The sequence below is a fragment of the Corythoichthys intestinalis genome, chromosome 5 (assembly GCF_030265065.1).
Source record: "Corythoichthys intestinalis isolate RoL2023-P3 chromosome 5, ASM3026506v1, whole genome shotgun sequence".
Classification (NCBI taxonomy): Eukaryota; Metazoa; Chordata; class Actinopteri; order Syngnathiformes; family Syngnathidae; genus Corythoichthys; species Corythoichthys intestinalis.
The window spans coordinates 54,610,663-54,634,268 of record NC_080399.1 but is presented as its reverse complement, the minus strand read 5'-3'; the positions used below and the strand labels follow the sequence as shown (position 1 = coordinate 54,634,268).

The 23,606-nt window shown below is 36.6% G+C and overlaps 1 protein-coding gene across 15 annotated transcripts in view; it reads right to left on the bottom strand.

The window, feature by feature from the left end:
• ppfibp2b (PPFIA binding protein 2b) overlaps positions 1–23,606 on the bottom strand; it is a 119,299-nt gene that overhangs the window by 18,170 nt on the left and 77,523 nt on the right. For 12 of the 15 annotated variants that reach the window (XM_057836097.1, XM_057836102.1, XM_057836098.1 and 9 more), the window contains 12 exons: positions 22,350–22,411; positions 22,185–22,260; positions 22,002–22,087; positions 18,483–18,550; positions 18,323–18,385; positions 18,166–18,226; positions 17,963–18,010; positions 9,784–9,943; positions 4,519–4,551; positions 920–952; positions 642–777; positions 425–544 (listed from right to left, as the gene is read on the bottom strand). In XM_057836097.1, coding sequence (XP_057692080.1) covers positions 425–544; positions 642–777; positions 920–952; positions 4,519–4,551; positions 9,784–9,943; positions 17,963–18,010; positions 18,166–18,226; positions 18,323–18,385; positions 18,483–18,550; positions 22,002–22,087; positions 22,185–22,260; positions 22,350–22,411 — 946 coding nt within the window. The remainder of the gene's footprint in view (positions 1–424; positions 545–641; positions 778–919; positions 953–4,518; positions 4,552–9,783; positions 9,944–17,962; positions 18,011–18,165; positions 18,227–18,322; positions 18,386–18,482; positions 18,551–22,001; positions 22,088–22,184; positions 22,261–22,349; positions 22,412–23,606) is intronic. The other 3 variants (XM_057836101.1, XM_057836103.1, XM_057836104.1) reach the window with 3 other exon arrangements.

Below are 23,606 nucleotides of genomic sequence, written 5' to 3'. Positions count from 1 at the left end.
TCAAGCACTATTTGGATTTTAAGAGGGTTCGCTGCTCTAAGAAGTCAAGGTAATGTGGATATTGTTTTTTCGTCATCGTAATTGTAGTCAATTTATTTAAATTATTTTTTAAAGTTTATTGCCTTTGTGGTTTCAGACTGGCAGTGAACATGCCAGTCGGATTGTGACAGGGAAGCTTTAAATGAATAAAAACAGAACTCGGCGTGTTGACGATGCAATAATGAACTTGATTAACAAAGATGCTTTTTATAAATGAAATCTTTCTGAATAAATTAGATATAGAATTTCAAAACATGGAAACTTGCGGCTTATAGTCAGTCCTGAACTTTATAAACTTTGTGTATTGCGGCTTATAGTCAGGTGCGCTCTATAGTGCAGAATTTACGGTACTGTCTCATTGAATAGATGTGTATAACTTTCATACCGAATGTTCCCTGAACGTACAAGTCTTGGTCCAGCTGTGGCTCTGGTGCCCCCCCTCTTGAAATCGCCAAGCTCAGGGTCATGTACTTGGACTGGACTCCCTGACTGGCTACGACGAATTCTGCAAAGAGCAAAGCCCACACACAAAAACACTTCCTGAAAGACAAGGACTGTAAGAATAAATAAATAAATAAATAAATAAATAATTGATTACTTACAACCCCCAGAGTTTCTTTAGGCCTCTTTGAGTTTTCCTGTTTTCTGGTGACATAGGAGAGTGCTGACCAGAGTCCATTCCAGAAGATAGGGGAGACTGGTCTGATAATATACACTCTTCTAGATGCTCTGAAGATTCTATCAGACAAAGAACGGACAAAACCATGAATTAAGCTGTTCTTGTGATGGCACATGACTTGCACGGTGCCTCTTTATTTTATAAGAGTTTGTCTGTCACGCAGCCCAAATAAGCACTATTTAAATATTGTGCAATACCCACCGGTATAGTAAATATCATACTTTCCAGGAGATCCTGAGGCAGGTTAGTCAGTAGTGAGAAGAGAACAAAAGCAGGCATTAGTCACAACCTGAAAAGTCCAGTGTTGCTCACTTGATTTAAGAAAAAAAAAAAAAAACTCAAAGTTTGTAATTAATGTCTATTCATCAGGCACTAAAGCATTGTTATCAGTGAACAAATTATTGTGCTAAATAGGACTATCTAGCGTAATTATGTAATGACACCTTCAGCGAGGTTTTAGTGTCTGTACCTAATTTGTCTGCTTGATCATGTTCGCAGCCTAAAACATGAGTTTAACATGGGAGGTGCTGGAATAAAAGGGTAAATTTAGAATTTTTGTCATTAGGCTTAATCTTCGAGTTGGAAGGGGTATATTTAGTCATTGAAGTTGATCTGAACAAATTCCGTGTAGTTTGTCAATTGTTTGTTAATTTCAGGGCTCCGGAGTGGCTAAGCAAGCGCGAGTCAATGGCACCATTATACCATGTCAGTAAAAAAACAGATCTACGAACAGATCCAACATAGTCAAATAAATTCAAAACACAAATCATTGTTTTAAAACACCATTGCGGCCAAAACAATGTCACACCAAACTGCCGTAATTCATTTCATTTTGCAGGACTATTTTTTAAAATGCGTAATGCGACCCCAGTAAAGAGGAGTGCTTCGGTCACTCGTTCTCACGCTGCATTCGAGAAAGGTAGGAAGTCAGACTTATCCCGCTCGGACGGTATCAGTTGCGACCTTAAAGCATTCCAAGGGAATGTAAACAGCAAAGATGACTGATTAACACAAGGCTTTTTATTTTGGCCTTCAAAAGACATTTTGACCTCCAGCAAACCGGACCTCTCATAAGCGATCAAATACTGGAGGCATACTAATGATATTTTTTCAGATCAGAGGTTGGAAACACCTTCCACAAATGCAGCATCAGTCTGCTGAGTTAACTGACGGCCGGCAACATGACGAAATGTGCATTTAGAGGCTGTGGAAACATACAGAAGAAACGGGTAAAGGAAAGTTTACAAATTCCCTATGAAAACGAGGAAAAGTATAAAGTGATCACTTGCTGCTGGCTACGACATAAAAAATCAGCGGTGAAAAAAAAACTATGTGATATCACTCTGCCCTGCCCCTCTGCAGAGCTTTTGGACAAATGTTGCTGTTCATACAGCAATTATTGACATGCAATGTTAAGTTTTAATAACTTTATCCTGAAAACATAGCCATCACTATTGATTGCATGGGTCATCAATGCTTTTCATGTGTGCATATGTTGTTTTTTATTGACAGGCTATAATGGTGCCATTGACTCGCGCTAGCTCAGCCACTCCTGAGCCCTGAAACAAATAAACAAACTACACAGAATTTGTTCAAATCAACTCCAATGACCAATTATACCCCTGCCAACTTCAAATTTGAGCCTAATGTCAAAAATTCTGAACTTCCGCCTTAAGTCAGAACCTTTCATTTTTTTTTGATAACTCCAAAATGTATGTAAGTGGTGGAATGTTTACTGAGTTTTATTTTTCAACCTGTTCCTACCGCACACTTCTGCAAAGATAATCCCACATAATGAACAGACAGCGAGCGGGATTTCATGTGAAATGCTTTTGTGTTTACTTCAAATACTTTGCCTAAAATGAAGTGCACACTTCTTTAAGAATAAAACCCTCATCCCCTAAAGAACCTCATTATAAACTTCTAGCAGAGTCTGGCATTATTTTTAAATTATTATTTTTCTTTTTTTAATGCGTAGCCAAAATATCGTTTTCGAGGTCTTTGACAGGAAACCAAAAAGCTCTGGCACGTTGACGTATTAGCTTGATTTCTCCCAAAATATGTTCAAGCTTATTGTCAAAGTATCTGCTCTTTTTCTCATTTGAATCCTCCTTCCCAAAGCCTCAATAAGATGACATAGGAATTTATTGTTTATGCTTTGCCGCCTGCTAATATTTTTCCAACGTTTAGAGCCCATGGCTTGACCCAGAGCGATGATGACGGCATTTGCTCTGACACGATGGTCGCTCGAAGCCGTCTCCCGAGGAGGAGCCTTTTTTTCCTTATTTTCTCCTCCCCTACTTCAGCAGTGTTGTTTTCGTCAACGATAATGAAAATATTATGTTGACGAACAATTTTTTGATGATGACAAGTGGTGTGCCCAAAAAACTCGATTATTAGAAGATTCGACACGTGTCGATTCGATTACGATTCATATATGTTCAAAAACGATGATTTGCCCTAATAACTTTATGACAGCCGCTAATAGCGGAACGAAATTCAAGACACGTCTGCCGCGGGACACCTTTAACGGATGCACCCACAACGTTAAGATGGATACAGCTGAAGTTACTGAGCGAAAGATTTGCTCCTGTTCAAAAGACTCGAAAATAAATTTGTGTATGAGACAGGCAGGGACCTCTTCAGTGCGCAAGTTCTTATTTTTTTATTTTGATCATCGTTCAATAATCGAATCATAGCACCCTGAACCATTTTCGAATCGAATCATGGGGTGCCTAAGATGGCACACCCCTAATGATGACGTTATGGGCTAAAACGTGTCTTGGAATACTAAAACATAACGAGAAGAATGCCAGTTTTCGTCTGACGAGACGAGATGAAAATTCACCATGGTTTCCGTCGTAAGACACAATCTGTTACATTTCTTTTCGTATGTGTAGTTAGCACGCATAGTAGCAGTGTTTGGCTGTGTCACTCATGTGACATGCTGCACCCCCCCTCGCCACACACGCACCCCTACTCACGCGTGTCCTCAGTCTCCAGACTTGCCTTTTGTGAAACACGTCAGGTGCTGCGTGGTAAGTTTTGTTTTCTTATCTTGGCTAGATATGCCATGTTGCCTTAGGCTTTAAAAGTCTGTGCTGACTGATCATCACACACTAAATGTAACCATTAGAACCATTAGAATTTCATGTCGGAGTTTAATTAATTAAAAATAATGTACGGTTTTCCTGCTGAATGTGTATGATCATGGTGAAGATGGTGATGTCCTTGTAGACTACAATTATGTGCTCATCTGTCAGTGTTCATTTGAAATTGTTGGAAACCGTTTATCTATCTATTTATTTATTTATTTATTTATTCATGAACTAAAACTTTGAAGTTCACATACGAAAAACTTGTGAGTAATTGTCCACTGAAACCACACGAAACTTGACTGAGTTTTCGTTGACCAAAACTAGACGAAGACGAACACATTTTGAAATGTCTAAAATGTGACTAAGACTAATAACTATTTTCATCCAAAAGACTAAAACGAAGATTAAAAGAGCTGCCAAAAAACACTATACCTCAGAAGCCCAGGCAGGAGTGTACACTGGACTCTCCCCTGTCTTTTGTTGGTATTTTTTTGTACAGGTACTTTACTTAATGTATTATTTATTATTCATATTATCGTTTGTTATGTTTTCTCGTGTTGCCTTCTTATAAATCACGCACTGTCCTCTGCCCTACAGAATAAAAGACACCTGCTGTAGATGAATTTGGCTCTGGCTGTTGTTGCAGTAAATTATTTCATTTTCTGATATAGCGAACTAAACTTCTGTGTAAGCATACAGTACCTAAAACTGGAGCACTGGCACTCCTGAAGCGAACTGGAGCCAGACAACAGACAGGGAAATGGACAAATCCGAAAGTAAAGCAGAAGCAGAAGAAAGAGAAAAGGCACAAAAGAGGTTGATGTTGAAGCCACAGTTAGGCGACAGAGTTGTATGCATTGTCCAAAGCAGAATGCAATATTTCATAATCTTTTAGGTTTCAATGTTAAGCCAACCTGATGTTGAACTGTTTGTTACCTACATTTTATGTGCATTAACAGACAAGTTGTTGAAGATGTTCAGAAAATGTAAAAATAGTGATAAAAGACATTAATCACTTAAAAATATGGGGGAAAACACATACCAAAAAAAAAAAAAACTGAAAAAGCAGTTTCTGCTCTTGCACCACTCTTTAAAAAAGCACTGCTGTGTTTTAAGCCATGAAAACTGTTGTGTTTGATAGAACAGTTACTATATGCTGTCATAGCAGTTTCATGGTTCATTATGCCCTCGCACTATTTTTAATTTGTCCGTTTTACCCTGGAGAGTTTTACCCGTTTACAGAGACTACGCAAAGGATTTTGTTTCAACCCAGCCATAAAAAAAAGGAAATAATTATAGTTATTATTCGAAATGTCATCATTTTTTGCTTAGAATCATTAATTGATGTCTAATATTTAGTTAAAATAAAAACCACTTAAAAAAATTATTCACTCGCATATTTTAAACTTTTACACAAATTACGTCACAATAAAAAAAAATAGTGTCTGTAAATAAGTCACGGTTTTTTACCACATAACTATCGCTTAATTGTATTTTCTTTTGTAACTGTCGCATTTTACCCGATATTTTAGATGATAAATAATCACGATAAACAAAGAAAAACTGGGGAAAAAACGTTTAGAATGGTAAATATTTGAAAAAGAAAATCTTGACCACTCTTTATTGTCTGTGACTTTCACGTTGCGACTCTTGTTAAAAATCCCCCCAAAGGTCTGGCTGTGGCCATTCACAGTTGTGTCTTGACACTCTGTGATACATGCAACATGGTGTTTTTGGATCGAAACAACGCAAAAATATCTTGTTAAATCAGCGTGTCTGCTCGCACCCTGAGTTACTGGAAAGCCACAAAAAGACGTACACTGCAGTTGAACGCTAGTGTGAGAATTATGGACAAAGCAGGCTAATTGACTAGTGTGCTATTCATTGTCTTTTCAACCATTGTTGCCGTTTGGATTGTTTATTATGGGATGATATCGATAAATTAGATGCTTAAATAAAAAAGCCTAGGTCCTAGGCTTCAAGGCTAAATACAATAAATATTGTTATACACGGTACTCACATTTAAATGTTCCCTTTATGGCTATGGAGGCTTTTATTCTCAGTATCTCACATTTACATTCTTTAATCATACCACTGCAAAAATTTAAATATTATGGTATTGCAGTTTCGCCCCTAAAATTCCCCTGGAAATGTTTTTTCTTTGCACAGATGACAATCAAGCCAAATCAAAAAATGTATGCAGTAAAGTTATCATTAATTATACAGCTAACGCTCTGTTTAGCCACGTTAAGCCATTAAATCTTCATTTGTTCACAAACCAATTTCCTTTATTATTGTACATCCACACAGATGTCTTAGTGCATGCATATTGATTATCAAAGACTTGAGTAGACAAAGCGGATCTTAAAGTGTTTGTTATTTATTATGTACCAGGAAGGGTGTCTATTTTTTTTTTTAAATGAGAAACTTAAAAGAAAATTTCAAAGGGATCAAAAATGTCTATTTTTCACTCATCTGATTTTACCTACTTTTAAGGTGTCAAAGAATGCCCTCCTGTTCAAAATTCATCTTCCCCCCCAGAAAATAGATTTTAAGCTTTCCAATGATGGCACATGCATAAAGGAAAATCTTGGCCAAATTGGGGGTCTCAGAGCGGAACTAAGTCACCTGAGTGTTTTCTGTCATATCAGGCATGAAAATGGGTCAGGGGTTAAAAAGGTGAGAAGGGTGTGGAGGAAATATGTTCCGGCGTTCTGCCAAAATGTCCTCCGTCGGCGAAACATGAGGCGAATTTGACAATTTTAATTTTTCATATAAGGCTTAATATTCAAATTAGCAGGGGTTTAATTAGTTGAAGGAGTTGATTTCAACCACCATTGACTCGCGCTCTCACTCCGAAGCCCTGAAACTATCAAATAACTGGCAAACTGCACAGAATTTGTTCAAATCAACTCCAGCGACTAATTGAACCCAGGCTAACTCAAAGATTAAGCCTAATGTAAAAAATTCTGAACTTCCCCTTTAAAGTATAGACCATTGAATATGACCATTAAAATGTTGTCTATAAAAGTTTTAGAGCAATAAAACAACAAAAATGAATGAAATGAATACGAATCCTTCAAAGTATTTCATAATGGGTCCAAATTATTTTTCGAACAGATCCTGTGACTATAGCACCTGAGAGACAGCCGTTTGCTTTGCTTAGCCAAAACTACAGCTGAGGAGGCAAGATGGATATTTAGAATTTCTTTAAAACTAAGCTTTCAAAACCCTCAACAACAACTGAGCTTGAACAGAGGATTGAGCACGAGCAGTATCAAAAAGTCCTGGCTGTCTTGTTACCCGTTGTGCTGTAATTCCAGGTGGTGCTTGAATTGGATGCTTTAGCGGTCAACAGTCTTTTAGAGCCAGCGCAAGGAGATATTTTTGTCATCTTTACTGGACAAAAATGTGAAGTAATGGCTGTGTTTCCAGTGTGCAAATGCAGCCGTTTGTAGTATATCTCCTGCCTATTTAATTGCATCCTGGCGAGATAGCAAGGCTATGTTGTTTTGACCGCAAATTCCCAGCGCTCACGGCTCACGCATCATGGTAAAACACGTCACCTGTTTTTTTTCCATCCCCGATTAGAAAATGTGACACGTGATGTCACTCCCATGACTACAGTATTCTTCATTATACATACATTATGGGGCAATAACAAAATAGTAACGCAAAGGCATCAAGATTACGGATTTAGAAAAATGAACGCGTTAGATTGCTCTTTACTGAAAGAAAGTAATCAGATTACTGTTACGCATTACTCACATAACGCGTTACTGACAACACTGCTTTTATATTACCATTAAATACACAAGCTTGACGCTAACTTAACGGGAGCTATTTTTTTCACCAGAGATTTGGCTAGCTCTGGCAGTGTTCAATGCAAGCTGGAACGAACGGCAGTAACTTGTCATAACGCAAAATATGAAAACGATTGAAACCATTACTCACCAAATTCAATATACCCTACCCACCGACGTCACAAAACCACGTGCTCGCTGTATGGTTCCGCCCACTTGTCCGTCATTTTGTCTCTGTATTAGCATTGGTTTCAATTGATCGAGGAATTTAAAATGCATTTCAGGGAAGACCCGGTGCTTTCTGATGCCGTAAACTCACTGGATGTGTTGCATAAAAGGCGTTATGTGGAAAAGCTTCGTTCTATACAGTCGCCAGATCCATATTTGATGCCTAAATCGATGATTTTTGACCGGCTGCCTTCGCCGTCTCTGCCTGACCCTGATATTTACAACTATCTTGTCCACACAAAATCAGCCTTTCTCACGAAAGTTTGAAAAACTTTAAGAGCTTGGAGGCTTATAAATGCTACGTTGCTGGTTGGGTGAAACAGGTCCTCGTACACGAAAATTCGGCAGGAATCTTGTGCTCGGAAGGTGAGTTACGAAATTTTCAATTCAAAATCTTTTGTTCTTGCTAACATCCACTGTCAAGTCTAATGTATTTCATGTCATTTGTCAATGGAGCTAGGGCTTTTAATGTTTATATGGATTAGCGATAGCACTCTCACTACATACATACGTGTATGTTGTCGGCGATTAGCCTAGCAATGATCTTAATTGTGGTTGTCAGCCCAAAACCCTCTAAATATATATTAAATGCATCTTACCAGATATAAAATGACTACTACATAATCTGTGGTAATCGTTTGGAGCCCAGTTTTCTCGTCGAATTGCAGCAGCCCATCTCGCTCTCTCCTCTCCGTGTCTCTCGGAATCCGGTAGAACTTCAAGTCTCTCCGTCTATCTTCTCTGTTATTGCAACCGACCGCCACAAACGCCTTCACCATTTTGATTATTAATGTTAGCGAGCAGAAAAACACGCCGTAAATAGGAGGAATGTACGTAGCCGTAACAGGTCAACACGATGTGTTGACGGACAAGTGGGCGGCACCAGTCAGGAGAGCGGAGTTGTGACGTCACGTGGGTAGGGTCTATATGCTGGCAAATGCATTCATCTAAAAAAAAAATTGGGAGTGAGACCTCTCCTCTTCCAGCGAACGTGAATTTGTGCTTGGAACAAGATCATCTGTCGCAATTAACGATCTTTGACGCTCTTTTCTCCCCCCTGCATTCAAACTTGTTTCTCTCTCAGCGGCTGTGATTAACCTCAATGAAGTTGCTCTCCTTGCTAAGCCTTGCCTATCATTCTGCTTTGTAAGTTTTTAGTAACTTTGTGTATTGAATTTGAAAGGAAAATGTGCGGGGGTTTTTTTGGGCGAACTTTTTCATGAAGCTAAACTGTTGAAGCTACTCACACTTGGAAAAATACGATTGTACAACGTTTTAAATGTATTCATTTGGTATATTTCAGTTGCCACGATGTGAGAGATCAATAAATTGCAGAAAAGTACGCCTTGCGTTTGGAGTGCTTGTTTTTGGGTTTGCTGGAATAGCGTCACTGGCACACGCAGCATCAAACAGGGGAAAGGGTAAGCGCTGCCGCGCCAAGCCATTTCTGGCTGCATTTTTGACACATGAAAAATAACGATTACGTACTACTGTATGACGGAAAATTTTAGTGGTTTTGTAACCGCAACGTTTTAATAGCATGGTAAACCGTGAAGGTAACCGGCACATGCCTACACCCGACCCCCCCCCCCCCCCCCCCTTAAAATATTTCTCCTCGGATCTACACGATTCACGTAGGTCATCCTTTTTTACTTCAAAACGGCGAATTTCGCCGAAAGGTGAGAGATTTTCATGCCTGCATATACCATAGTGACGGTTTTAAAAAAAAAAAAGGATCACTCAAACAGAAATTTGCACACAATAAGATACAGTATACTAGTATTAGCTGTAAAATTAGTATATGCAGTATATTTTTATGCCATTCGGCATTAGAAATTTATCACCATTGTAGTTTTTATAGTAAAACATCCAAGTAGATCTTCCAAAGTTGAAACCATTTAGAGAGGAAACAGATTGAAAAGAAAAAGAAACTCACTTTGACTGTAGTCCTGGTCGTGGCTAAGGAGAGGTGAGAGCCTTACAGGAGACAAATACTCTTCTCCTTCTCTGTCACCATTCAGCTTGCTTCTGAGCTCACCCCTTCGACTCAGCTTTCCTGGCAGCGTCTGGTACTTGTTCAGCTCCATGTGGGGATTCTGTTTTTAATGAAAGACTTAGAATTAAATGAGTTTAACAACTACAACTTCAATAGTCTTTAAAAGGTTAGGTTTATGTAGAGTGATGTGGGAAAAAATTGCTCATCTGCCTGTTTTACAGTATTAAACAAATTTAAATATTAGTCAGTGTGTAAGTAAACGCAAAATGTAGTTCTGAAATGAAGGACTTTAGTATCAATGGGTCAATGGAGAAAGGAAAAAACAAAAACCACATGGCCCTGTATGGGAAAAGTGATTTCTCCTAAACTTTAAGCCTACTAGGCCACCCTTAGCCACAAGAACTGCAATCAAGTCTTTAATTTCAAATTTAATTTAAATTTTTCCTTTTTAGGTCATTCCACAACATCTCAATAGGATTCAGGTCAGAACTTTTTCCACCTCAGTCTTCTTTTTTTTTTAATAAATTGGTCATAAGTGGACTTGTACGATTGTCTTCCAACATAACCCAAGTTTGTTTCAGCTTGAGGTCATGAACAGATAAGCATAGATTTTGCTCAAGGAATTTTTAGTGGATAGCCGAATTCGTATTTCGATTTATCACAGCAAGTCTCCCAAGTCCAGTTTAGCATCAGCACGTAACTAAACCAACAGTACCATATTTTATTTCTGATTTGATGTTCTTTTTCTGGAATGCAATTTCATCCATCCTTGTTTTTATGGTGTAGTCATGAACACTGATCTTAATAGAAGCAATTAATTGGATGGCCAGCCACTCCTGGGAAGATTTATCACTATTCTATCATAGAAAATATACAGTAGATTTCACCGTTTGTGGATAATAGCTCCCACTCGGGTTTGCTAAAATTCCAAAGTTTTAGAAATGGCTTTAGAACCTTTCTACACTGATAAAACTCTGTTTTTTTTGTTGCTTATTTTCTTTCAATTTCGGCATGATGTTCAACTTTTGAGGATCTTTTGATCTACTTCACCTTGTCAGGCAGGTCCTATTAAAGTGAATTCTTGATTGAGAACAAGTGTGGCAGTATTAGGTACAGTGGACCCTTATGATACGAGCATCTCACCGTATGGGTTTTTCACATACAAGCATCATCACCAGAGAAAATGAGTCATTATACGAGCAAATTTTCACCATACAAGCGACGAGCGAAATCCAGGAATCGTCTCCCCAAGTGTCTCGTTCTGCAATGTAGCATACGAGCATCTCGCATCAACAGAATCCCCCATCTGCCCAACTGCCGCTCATCTTCGTTGTATCCAGTGACAGTTAATTTTGTAAGAAAGAGCATATGAATCATTTGTGCTTACAAATGAACATTAACCATGTCCCCCAGGTTATTTACACCAAAAATGTTGTTACAGTATGTTATGGCATTATTTCCTTTAATGTTACAGTGTATGTATGGCTAATTGATCATTTTTCCCCCCTCTATTTGACCGTTACGTCGCCAGACTTCAGCCCTCATCGGAAGTGCTTGGATACAAAGTTGTTGTATACAAGTTTTTATACTTTGAATCTCCTTTTCAGATTATTTAGCCTTCAAAATGATGCCTTGAACTATTAATTAGGGGTAACAGGGTGCAAGGGAAGTGTTGCATACATTAACAAATTCAGTTATGTCTTTTGGAGAAAATACATTCACTACACGAGTAAGTGTACATTTGTTAGTTCTGGGCAAGGGCGTAGGTTTGGTCTCAATATTGGTGAGGACGATATAACGGCATAACCTGCATGTACACTTTTTGCTATGGAGGACCAGGAGTGCAAAAATTCAATAAATAAATACACAATTAAATAAATAATTAAAAGTGTTATTAAAATGCTTTTATTTCAATATTTATTTATTTATTTCAATATTTATTTATTTATTTCAATTTTTATTTATTTATTTCGATTTATATTTATTTACTTCATTTTTTAATTATTTATTTCAATTTATATTTATTTATTTCGATTCATATTTATTTATTTCAATTTTTATTTATGTATTTCAATTTATATTTATTTATTTCAAAATTTATTTCGATTTGTATTTATTTATTTCAATTTTTATTCTTTTATTTCAACTTTTATTTATTTATTTCAATTTTTATTTATTTATTTCATTTTATATTTATTTATTTCAAAATGTATTTCAATTTTTATTTATTTCAATTTTTATTCATTTATTTCAACTTTTATTTTTTTTATTTCAATTTTTATTTATTTATTTCATCATTTATTTATTTATTTCAACATTTATTTATTTCAATTTTTATTTATTTCATTCTTGCACTCTTGTTCCCCGTGTGGCCGCATGAAATAATTTTATCTGTCATTGGCTCATCAAACTCGGTGGGCGGGCGTGAACTAGGCGGGGTTTGAGTTGATCGAGTAATAAGCGATTGCTTCGTCCTATTTCTTCCCAACATGGCGGCATTATCTGAGATTTTGCATGAGCTCTCTTGGGACATGTTAGATTTCTCAGAACAAATTGAAGCAGGACATTTGGACCCTGAGTACGTGTCCTACAAATCAGAGCAATTAATTAACGTTATTGGCATCATCTCGGCTCTGTCAGATCAAGATGTTGATCGAAGAGTTTTCGATGGTTTAGAACTGCGGTCAAGCCAGCCTCCACTCGTAAAAACGAAGTCAAACCAGCCGCCCCTCATTTGGATTATTGTTTGCATTATGTGCATTACGGTAATGCAATACGCTGGCTTCAGAATGCAATGACGTGGCTTCAGAGCGCAAGTCCCTTTATTAAATATATGGGGAAAAAAACGGTGACCTATTCGATAACGGGTCCACTTTAGAGAGACACTGGAGCACCCCTAGACCCAAACTAAATCATTATCATGTAAAAATGATGTCGGAGTTCAGAGTAAAATTACTTAGAAAACTGCTAGTTATTTCTGTCATTTAGCCTTATTTCAAAACTTAAATAAAATAATAATAATAATAATAAAATCTGGTAAATATCCAAGGACCGTTCCACTTCTGAGTTATACTAGAGTTTCCCGTATGCAGACATCAGCCCGTTTAAAGGCGCTGGCCCGCGCGATGTAGAAGCCACAGACTGGACTCCACCATGGGCTGCTGGTGGAGTTCTCCTCAGAGTGTCCTCGATTAAATTTGCTGCTTCTCTGGGCAGCTCTGGGCACATTTTGGACATATGTATGTTTTGCTTGGACAACACACGAAATGCATCAAAGCCTACTACCGCTACACTGACCACGCTAGTGACGCTACTAATCTTCGTCGTCTTTGTAATTTTGAGGGAGCAATTATTTTTCAGATTATACGGATCTACACTGCCACCTTATGTATCGGGTGTACATAAAAATTAGCCAATGCCTCGGGCGTCAATCTATTATCTGAGATCGACTAGTTAAGACTTACTTTGCGGAGCAACCAATCAGACGTTAGAAACTTTGACGAGCAAACGTGACAGATAAAATTATTTCATGGTTGCACCTCCAGAGGAACAAGAGCGCAAGAATGAAATAAATAAAAAGTGAAATGAATAAATGTTGAAATAAATAAATAAAAATCGAAATAAATAAACAAAAGTTGAAATAAATAAATAAAAATTGAAATAAATAAATAAAAATCGAAATAAAATTTGAAATAAATAAATATAAATTTAAATAAATAAATATAAATTGAAATAAATAAAAAAAAATTGAAATAAATGACCAAAGAGATTATTGAACGGGGGTCAGGGCTACATTTCTCACCAATATGAACCTAATCAATTGATAGGCTAAATGATTAATACAAAATAAATCTGTATTGACTTTCAATTTCAATCTCAATTTATTCACACACATTCATATTTACAAATTGTACATCATATCCTAGTGCTGAACCAAGATTATGTGTGAGTCAGGTCTCCTTAAGAAGCTACTAAAAGCTTATAGTCAGGAGCCTGCGTACATCAAGGCAATCAAGAAAAAAATGATCAGATGAGCAGAAGGGTGAGTTGTCGTATTTTACACTGTTCTCATTCACCCACACACATACAAAAAAAATAATAATAATAATAAATGAAAAGAAATACTTCCCTAGAAAAGAATTTATAACCTAGGTATGTTGGAGTTGTTGTATTTACTGATCAGAATGCTTATTAGCATCATTTTAAAGATTATAATGGCTCAGTGTTAGAGTAGTTGTCCCCCAACCCAGAGGTTTGGGTTCGATTCTTCGCCCTGATGAACTCGTCTAAGTGTCCTTGAGCAAGATACTGAACCCCACGTTGCTCCTGGTGCTGCGTCACCAGTAGGTAGATGGTGAGATAGTGTAAAGCGCTTTGAGTGCCTTGAAAGGTGGAAAAGCGCTATATAAGTATAACACCATTTACCATATAATATATATATATATATATATATATATATATATATATATATATATATATATACTTATACTAACTTTCACACTACACATTTATAACGGCTTAATGTGATAACTTTTCTTAAATCTAGTCGAATATTTTTCTCCATCTTGTTTTGAGTGTTAAGGCTACTTAACATATTAATGTGTCAGATTATTCTACTTACTTTAAGTAAATATTACAATTACTATAATAGTAATATATAAATATTATTACTATTATACTTTATATATATATATACACAGCATATACAGTATATAACAGTATATATACTGTATACACTACTATAATAGTATATGTAGTAAGTAAATATTTATATATACTATTACTATTTGTTCTTATTAAGCCATACATCTAAAAATTGGTCATTTTTCAACTACATCAAGAAAAAAAACTTTTAAATAATGTTTTGAACAATATCTATTCTTGAATTAAGACGAATTCATGACAACAAGTTTTTTTCTGAGATTAAATATATAAACTTTTTGCTTAAAATAAGTCTGTTAAGCATATTTTCAGCTAGCTATTTTTCATTTTTCAAGAAATCCTAGTAACATTTACTTGAAGCACTGGCAGATAATTTTAATTATTTCTACTAGATTTACACTGAAAACTTATATATATATATATATATATATTTTTTTTTTTTCCAGTTTTAAGGAGGTGGGTTTTTGTACTGCATATGTATTGGTTTAGGTGCCACACCGTTCGTTTCAAACCTTTGTTTTCGAAAACTGCTAAAGAAACATTTTGAAAATGGACTGGCACATTCAGCAAGTGAAAAGGGGTCAATATAAGTCTGAACATAATGAAAGTACTGTAATTCACTATTGGAAGACAATCTAAATGACCTATATAACTGAAGTCATTATATAATGCAAATAAGGTTGCTTAAAAGTTGGTGGGGACAACTTGAGCATCCTGAAAAGTTGATAGTGTTATGTCCCTACCGTCCCTATGCAAACCTACGCCCTTGGTTCTGGGTTACTCACCTTTAATGCGCTTTTAAGCAATTTGATGTACAGCTTCGTGTGCCAGTTAAATGAGTCAGAAAATAATATTCTAATGAAATTAACAGACTCTACAAAGAGCTTTTGATATCGTTTGAACCTGTGACGCCACTGGCGCAAAAGCCTGTTCACACACTGATAGCTTTGTGACTTATTGTTTTTTTTTTTTCTTTTCAAGTCACTTTATTCTTATGTCTCCTTATGTACTGCATTATTTTTTTTATTTTTGTTGGTGTGTATGCTATGGACCCCCTGTGAGATTCCTGAATAAAGATCATATATTCATTCATGTTATGAGCTTTTACATGGAATGGATTGTGCTCGTATCATGAGAGTCCACTGTAATTTTTAATCCAAGTTCTCGTTTTATTGATGGTAGTTAATGTGTTTACAGGAGTACTTCTCTTTAGTTTCACAGCGGAATTAACCTTTGTCAAGAAACACTGAATTCAGCGGTCCTTTAAAAACCACTTGCTTTTAAGTAATTTCAACGAAGCTAGTAAAACATTCAATTAAAAGTTGTATTTTGTTTAATATTTAAATTTGTGTGATAACGGGAAACATTTAAGTTTGACAACCTTGCATAAAAAAAGGATATCACTTTACAATAAGGGTCCCTTAATTAACATTATTTAATGCATTTTTAGACAATAACTCATGTTTGAGTAACATGATAATATTTCATTTAATCCCTTATCTAACATTTATTAATATATTCGTTAACATGAGCTAATGCATTAGTTAATGCATTTTAAGACAATAACTAATGTTTAAGTAACATTACAATAAATAATATAATTTGCTTATCTAACATTTATCAATATATTAATTAACATAAGTTAATGCATGAGTTAATGCATGAGTTAATGCATAACCAGACAGTAACTAATAGTTTGGTAAAATTAAGAATATATAGAGGCGTATACACATGTGCTATACTTTACAATAGGGGTCCAAAAGCATTCAGTAATGGTTAATAAAGGTTGGGGGGGGGGGTTAAGCATTATAATTTCTTAGTTAAGGGACGCATGTGCTATAGGTTATAATATATAATACATATAATACATTACTCAACATTAATTCAAACATACATTAGTACATTAATAAATAGTTATTGATGTTTACTGGTACTAGCAAGTAATTAAGTTATTTTAAAATGAGAACCATTGTTCTGTGAGTCCTTGGGTGCTGCTAACCTAACCTTAAGTATGGTATTATTTCACGTGAACGTACCTCATAAGTATTACTTAACCTTAATTAGCCATTATTGAATGTTTTTTGGACTTTTATTGTAAAGTGTAGCGCATGTGTCCCTTAACTAAGAAATTATGAATGCTTAAGTCCCCCCCCCCCCCCCCCCCTAACCTTTATTAACCATTACTGAATGCTTTTTGGACCCTTATTGTAAAAGTGAAGCACATTTGTCCCCTAACGAAGAAATTATATATGCTATGTTAACAAACACTAAACCTAAACCCAAAATCCTAACCCTATATAGGCCTATATATACTTTTAATTTTACCAAACCATTAGTTACTGTCTGGTTATGCATTAACTAATGCATTAACTAATGCATTAGCTAATGCATTAACTCATGTTAATTAATGTATTAATAAATGTTAGATAAACAATTTCATTAATTATTGTTATGTTACTTAAACATTAGTTATTGTCTAAAAATGCATTAACTAATGTTAATTAAGGGACCCTTATTGTAAAGTGCTACCAAAAAAAGATATCAGTAAGGAGGCAAACACTTCCACATCACTGTACCTTTCTTTCAAATAACACGCTCCTATGTTAATTCTGATGATTGTAAATATATGTCAAGTGTTCGCCTTTGGTCAGCGCACAACACATCCTATTTGATCATGACGATGATTTGATGTTGTACTTTGTTCTGTTGCATAACGTGGAGGTTGCATGTGGGATGCGGCATCAAAGTCATTGGGGCTATGAAGAAATAACAGGAGAAAGGCCAACAGAAAAAAAGAGCTGGGAGGCAACTCTGACGCTAAGCACTTCTGACAGCTACTTCATGTGGGCTCTGCCCCTATGTGTATGTGTGTGCATATAACATCATAAACACGATCATGCACCGTATCATTATTTTCAAAAAGAATTTCCCATGAATGTTTTAATGTAAAAATAGATTTAAAAAATACAACATGCCTACATATATAGTGCAAAAGAAAGACTCTGTACAGCATATGGTTGCAGTATAGTGTATGCTATGAGACAAACACTAGAATTCATCCATTGGTTCTGCCAAACTCTTAATTATTGAATCTACCTATTCGGTTTCAAGTTTTTCATGTTATCTTTTCGAAAATGACAGGGTCACAGTGCACAATTAACGGTGAAGTTAGTCAATTTTAGTATGATTATATTTTGTATTTGGGTTTTTTATTTTTCGGAAACTTGGAATTAGGAGCCATAAAAACATGAACCGTACGTGACCTTAAGTCGTACAGAATATGTCCCAGGGCATTCTTGCGCAACAAACAGGCATAATTTGCCTTCTCTCGCAGCTCCCAAACCCAATACTGTAAGTTGATCTTTGCGTTATGCAATGCACACATGCATATTCTGTGTTTGTTGATAAAGCAGCGTGTTAGATGCCATGCATTTTATGCCATGCAGCAGATCAGTACCTCTCCCCCTATGTCTGATTCACTTTCATCTGGCAGGATCTCTACACACTAACGCAGATGCACATGCAAGCATAAAGAACACATTAGGTTAGCCTGTTAAAAAGAAGCATATGTATTAGAACATTAACAATGCTTTATATTGATTAGTTAAATTAGATAACAGCAACATGGAAGCAAAACAGGGAGTAATAAATCTTAAGAACCTTTTGTAAAGATCTGCTCTGCAATTCCTCAAGACTGCTAGACTGTAACCTGCGCTGATGCCTGGGGGGAAAAAAAGCTTGATTATCGTTTCATCCATATGGCGCTAGTGCTTTTTTTGTTCATGCTATCAATAGTAGTCAAGCAAAGAATGTTCACCATGATCCATTAAAGAAGCTTGGATCACCAGCAGAAAGCGATACGTCCATAGAGTTCTGAAAACTAAAAAATATGGCACACAACAATTGAGATCTGCATTCGACATGGAGGGATGTACAATATTCCAACATGTGTGTTCTTTATTATACATGTATTTTACCATGAATCCAGTTCTCTCTGGTAAGGTGATGAGGATAACATTAAAGGGGAAGATCCTCTTGATGGAATCTATGGACAAACAAAATATTTTGTCATTCTTCATAAATTTTGCACACTACTTATCCTGGTCAATCAACATTACAAGAGGGGCGAGAGCAGGGGTCGGCAACCTTTAACACTCAAAGAGCTATTTTGATTCAGTTCCCACTAGTGACGCACGATAATGCCTTTTTTAACCGATACCAATAACCAATAATTTCCTCCTCCTTCCAGCTGTTAACCGATAATGTCAAGCCGATAATTCTATTAAAAGATTGAGTACAGTCATGTGAAAAAACTAGGACACCCCATTTAATATTCACTTCTTCATTAAGAAATATTCACTTATCAATGTCTGATATTGTTTTTCTTTATCTCTGGAAAAGAAAGTGATTAAATAGCAGGTAAACAATAAAAATTAACATAGTTTTACTCATTAAACCAAATTTAACAACAAAAATGCATATTCTAACTGAGGAAAAAGTTAGAACACCCTACCACCTCATAGCTAGTGTTACCCCCTTAGCCCATTGGCTGAAATAACTTCAGTGAGACGCTTTTTGTAGCCATCTACCAGTCTTTAGAATCTGTCTGAAGAAAGTTTGCCCCACTCCTCAACGCAGAATACTTTCAGCTGTGAGATGTTTGAAGGGTGTCTTGCACATACAGTCAGTTTCAAGTCATCCCACAGCATCTCAATGGGATTAAGATCTGGGCTTTCCAAGACTCATTTCTTCCTTTTCAGCCAGTCCTTGGTTGATTTACTTGTATGTTTTGGGTCATTGTCATGTTGCAGGGTCCAGTTTCGCTTCAGCTTAAATTTTTTCAAAGATTATCTCACATCTCCTCAAGCACCCTTGGATACACGATAGAAATCATGGTGGATTTTATGATAGTGAGCTCGCCAGGTCCCGCTAGAGCAAAGCATCCCCAAACCATGACACTTCCACCTCCATGATTCACAGTTACGCCAAACATGTTCTCTGTTCTGGTGTCCAATTAGTTCAGTTTTAGATTCATCTGTCCAAGGAACATTATTCCAGAAGTCCTGGTCTTTGTCTACAATCACTTTGGCAAAGCTTGACATGTTCTTCTTGGAGAGCAAAGTTTTCTTCCTTGCACACCTCCCATGAAGGTTAAACTTGTGAAGTCTCTGATTGTAAAGGCATGCACTTTCACATCAACAAGTGCCGACTCTAGGTCCCGTGATGACATTTTAGGGTTTTGGAGACTTGTTTTAGCATCTTGCCGTCTGCTATCGGGGTGAACTTGCATGGACAGCCAGACCAGGGCATGTTGGCAGTTGTTTTGTCCTCCACTTGTTAACTATTTTCCAGTCAGTGGAATGGCTGATTTTATATTCTCCAGACTCAAAAGCTTCTACAATCTTCTTTCTGAAGGCCTTAGACAGCTCCTGTGATCTCACCACTGTGTTTTGACTCACTTCAACAGTCCGTCACTGTTGAAAGGATTCTGCGTTAAGGAGTGGGTCAAACTTTATTCAGACCGACGTCAAAGACTGGTAGATGGCTACAAAAAGCCTCTCACTGAAGTTATTTTAGCCAAAGGGATAACACTAGCTATTAGATGATAGGGTGTCCTAACTTTTTTCTCAGTTAGAATATGCATTTTTGTTGATACATTTGGTTTAATGAGTAAAACAATGTTAATTTTTGTTGTTTACCTACCATTAAATCACTTTCTTTTCCAGAGATGAAGAAAATCAAGATCAGACATTGATATGTGAACATTTCTTAATAAAGAACTAAATATTTATTGGGGTATCGTAATTTTTTGAACGACTGTATCTATACAATTTTAAAATATACACAAGAGGAAATGTTACGGTGCAAAAAGAAAATTTATGGTAATAAAATAAAAATAAATAATTGGAAAAAAAGAAAAATAAACAATCAGATGCATCAGATGTATTTTTCTGCCTTTTGGTTTTGGGCCAAATGTTTCCAATATTCGGTTTTTGGTTTCGGCCAAGAATTTTGCTTTCGGTTCATCCCTAAAACAATTACCGTATTTTATTATAAGTCGCTGTTTTTTTTTTTTTTCCATAGTTTGGCAGTCTTATACTCTGGAGCGACTTATGTGTGATTTTTTACGGTCGGGTCGGACCGACTTCTCTCTTGCTAACTTTTTAAAAAAAGAAATATACAGTATATTCATATATTTATACCAAAACGACATATGGATGTTAAATAAAATAAATAATTTGGATAAAACAGAGAAGGCGCTGTGCATGCCTGCGCACTTGAACGCAGTGGCCAAGCTCTCTTTTCAATCTTCCCCACCCGCGCACCCTGGTGCCCTCCGCGAGCATCCTGGTATTTCCTTTTCGATATGGAGCAACTATAGGAGTGAAAAACAAACTAAAGACGGGAATTGAAACGCAAACAACTGCGGTAGGAGTGGGATATGGAAAGGATTCAAATTGATTGTTGAAGGTGCTATACGGAAACCTGTGTCGGCTTCGCTGAATGTAAACGAATGTGTCGCTTTGGTCTCATACGAGAAATATATTGAACAAACTTTTCCAGCGTTATTTCGTTGTGTAAATGCATTTATAATGTTCATAAAAATATGTGGACTATTTAAACATTCAGAAAACTTTTTTTTTTTCTGTCAACTCGAGGAGATGTCAAATCCACTATTCGCCTGTTAAAATAGACACGCAAATAGAAAAGATATAAATGTTTATTGAACAGCCATCTTACAGTCTTGTTTGACTGGGAGAATTCGTTACAAAAGACAGGCTTTAATTTGTTATCATTATGCATACATGCAACGGCAGCGTCACAGACGTGATCACACAAAATGCAACCACACATCACATGATGCATTTCCTCCTTCTCCTGAGTCCTCACAAATAAAACAAAATTTCGTTTTTTTTTTTTTTTTTCCGGGCTCGTGCCTACATATAAAACATAAAATTTTGGGGGGGTTTTCGGGCTCGGGCAACAAATCAAGGTAATTGATCGGGCTTGGGCTGCGTCGGGCTTTAATACCCGTGGGCCGGTCGGGTCGGGCTGGATTTTTTTTAGGCCCGATCTAACTTCTAGCGTCATGTAATGTAAGCACACCATACACCTATTCAGTCTGTTGCTCTCTATTGTATTTTAATTTGCCTTTCAAGATGACATGTCTGTTCTTGGTGCTGGATTCTATCAAATAAATCTCCCCCCAAAAATGCGACTTATAAATGTTTTTTTCCTTTTCATTGCGCATTTTTTGGCTGGTGCGACTTATACTCAGGTGCGACGTATAGTCCGAAAAATACGGTATTCATTTAGTGAATATACGACTGAGCCACATCAAAGGGTTCAAAGAGCTGCGGGTTGCTGACCCTATAACTACAGTCTATCTTAGCTGACTGGCGGTGAAATGTTGACTACTCTGTGACTCAAGTGTGATGGAATACAAAGCAATCGTTTGAAATCGTGAAAGGTTTTGATGGGATCTGAGACCTTACCTCTGACCTATAGATATCACAGTGGGCTTTGTGTGTGATAGCTCTTCGTCCTTTTAAACTGCCACTCAACTCCTCTTCACTACTGGCTGGAGGTACAAAATAATATTTTAATATTTGTGAGTCTGTTACTGTATGTTTTACCTAATTTAAGAACATTAGCAAATCGGTGGATGACAATCTTACCATGTGTAAGTGACATAAGCTCGTTGATCTTTCTATATTGGCCAAGCAGAGTTGTTAGTTCCTCTATGCGCCGTGTCTGTAAGAACCAGGGGGGTATTTCATTAATCAGAGTATGCCTTGGTTACCATCATTCGACTCTAAAACTGTAAAAACAAGTTTTGTCACCTTTTCGTCGTTTGAAGCTAGAAGAGACTCCATACCCACTTTTAGTCTCTGGTATTCCTGGTCTGAAAACATGAGCCATTCATACCATTTCATACATTTTAGCTCATGTCAAGTTCATTTAAAGCATCTGATGAGTGCCTGACGGGATGATGTTTGTGAGAGAAATGACAACCATGCAAACACGACGCAACAAACAGAACAAATGCATGCTGACAGGAAGTGCAAGCACCTGTCATTTGAGGCAAAAGAGAAATTACGTTCATTAAAAAGGTGGCACTTCCCTAGAAGCAAATCAGTATTTAAAAAGGTACAGTAGATAATGCTGTTGTTCATAATTGTGGTGGTACAGCGGTATGAAATTCAACCTATTGAGAGCTGGTCTTTTATATTTCTCATCCGCTTATTTACCGTATTTTCAGAACTACAAATTGCACTAGTCAGAAAATGTGGCATGACAAAGAAAAAACAAAACCATAAATCAGCGCAATAAGATCAATAAGCAATAAGTTGCATTTTTTGACGAAAATGTAAGTTGCCGGCCATTTGTCTATTTCAGTTAAACATAGTAATTGATATCATTTTAGGAACAAAACAGCAGTTCAAATTAATTGAAGAGAATAAACCTGGTGTTGAAACTACCTTGACAAGCAGCTGCATCACGCATCATGCAGTTCTAGTACCAAAAGAGGGTAGTAATGCGTTACATTTACTCTGTTGTTTTTACTTGAGAGCAACGTTTGAAGACAAATGTACTTCCAAGAGTAGTTTTGCCAAGTCATAATTTTTACTTCGACCTGACTACACAAACACTCCACTACTTTGGGCTACACTTGGGTTACATTTTCCTCCTTATTCTACGTGTAAGATTTGACTTTATTTTTTGCCATATATGCCCAAAGTGGCTCTACCAGTTCACCAATGAGACGTAGCAACAATATTCACGACTTCATTATACCAATCAGATCCAAAAATACAGTCGCATGACCACACAGCAGCTTGCATTCGGCAGTCCTACGATCATGCAGGCCTATTCAATCACCTGGTGTCTTTAAAGCACCACAGAAAATAAACTATTGCAATTCAGAGGTATGATCGTTTTAATTTCATGGTAGTAAATATGTTTACTCCACTAGAGGGCACTCATGCTCTATGGACAGGTGAGACTTCATTTCTGTAGATTTTTATAGTCGGAATTCGATGATTTTTGGCTATTTTTTTAATGGCATATAGTAAGTTATAGTAAAGTATAATAATAAC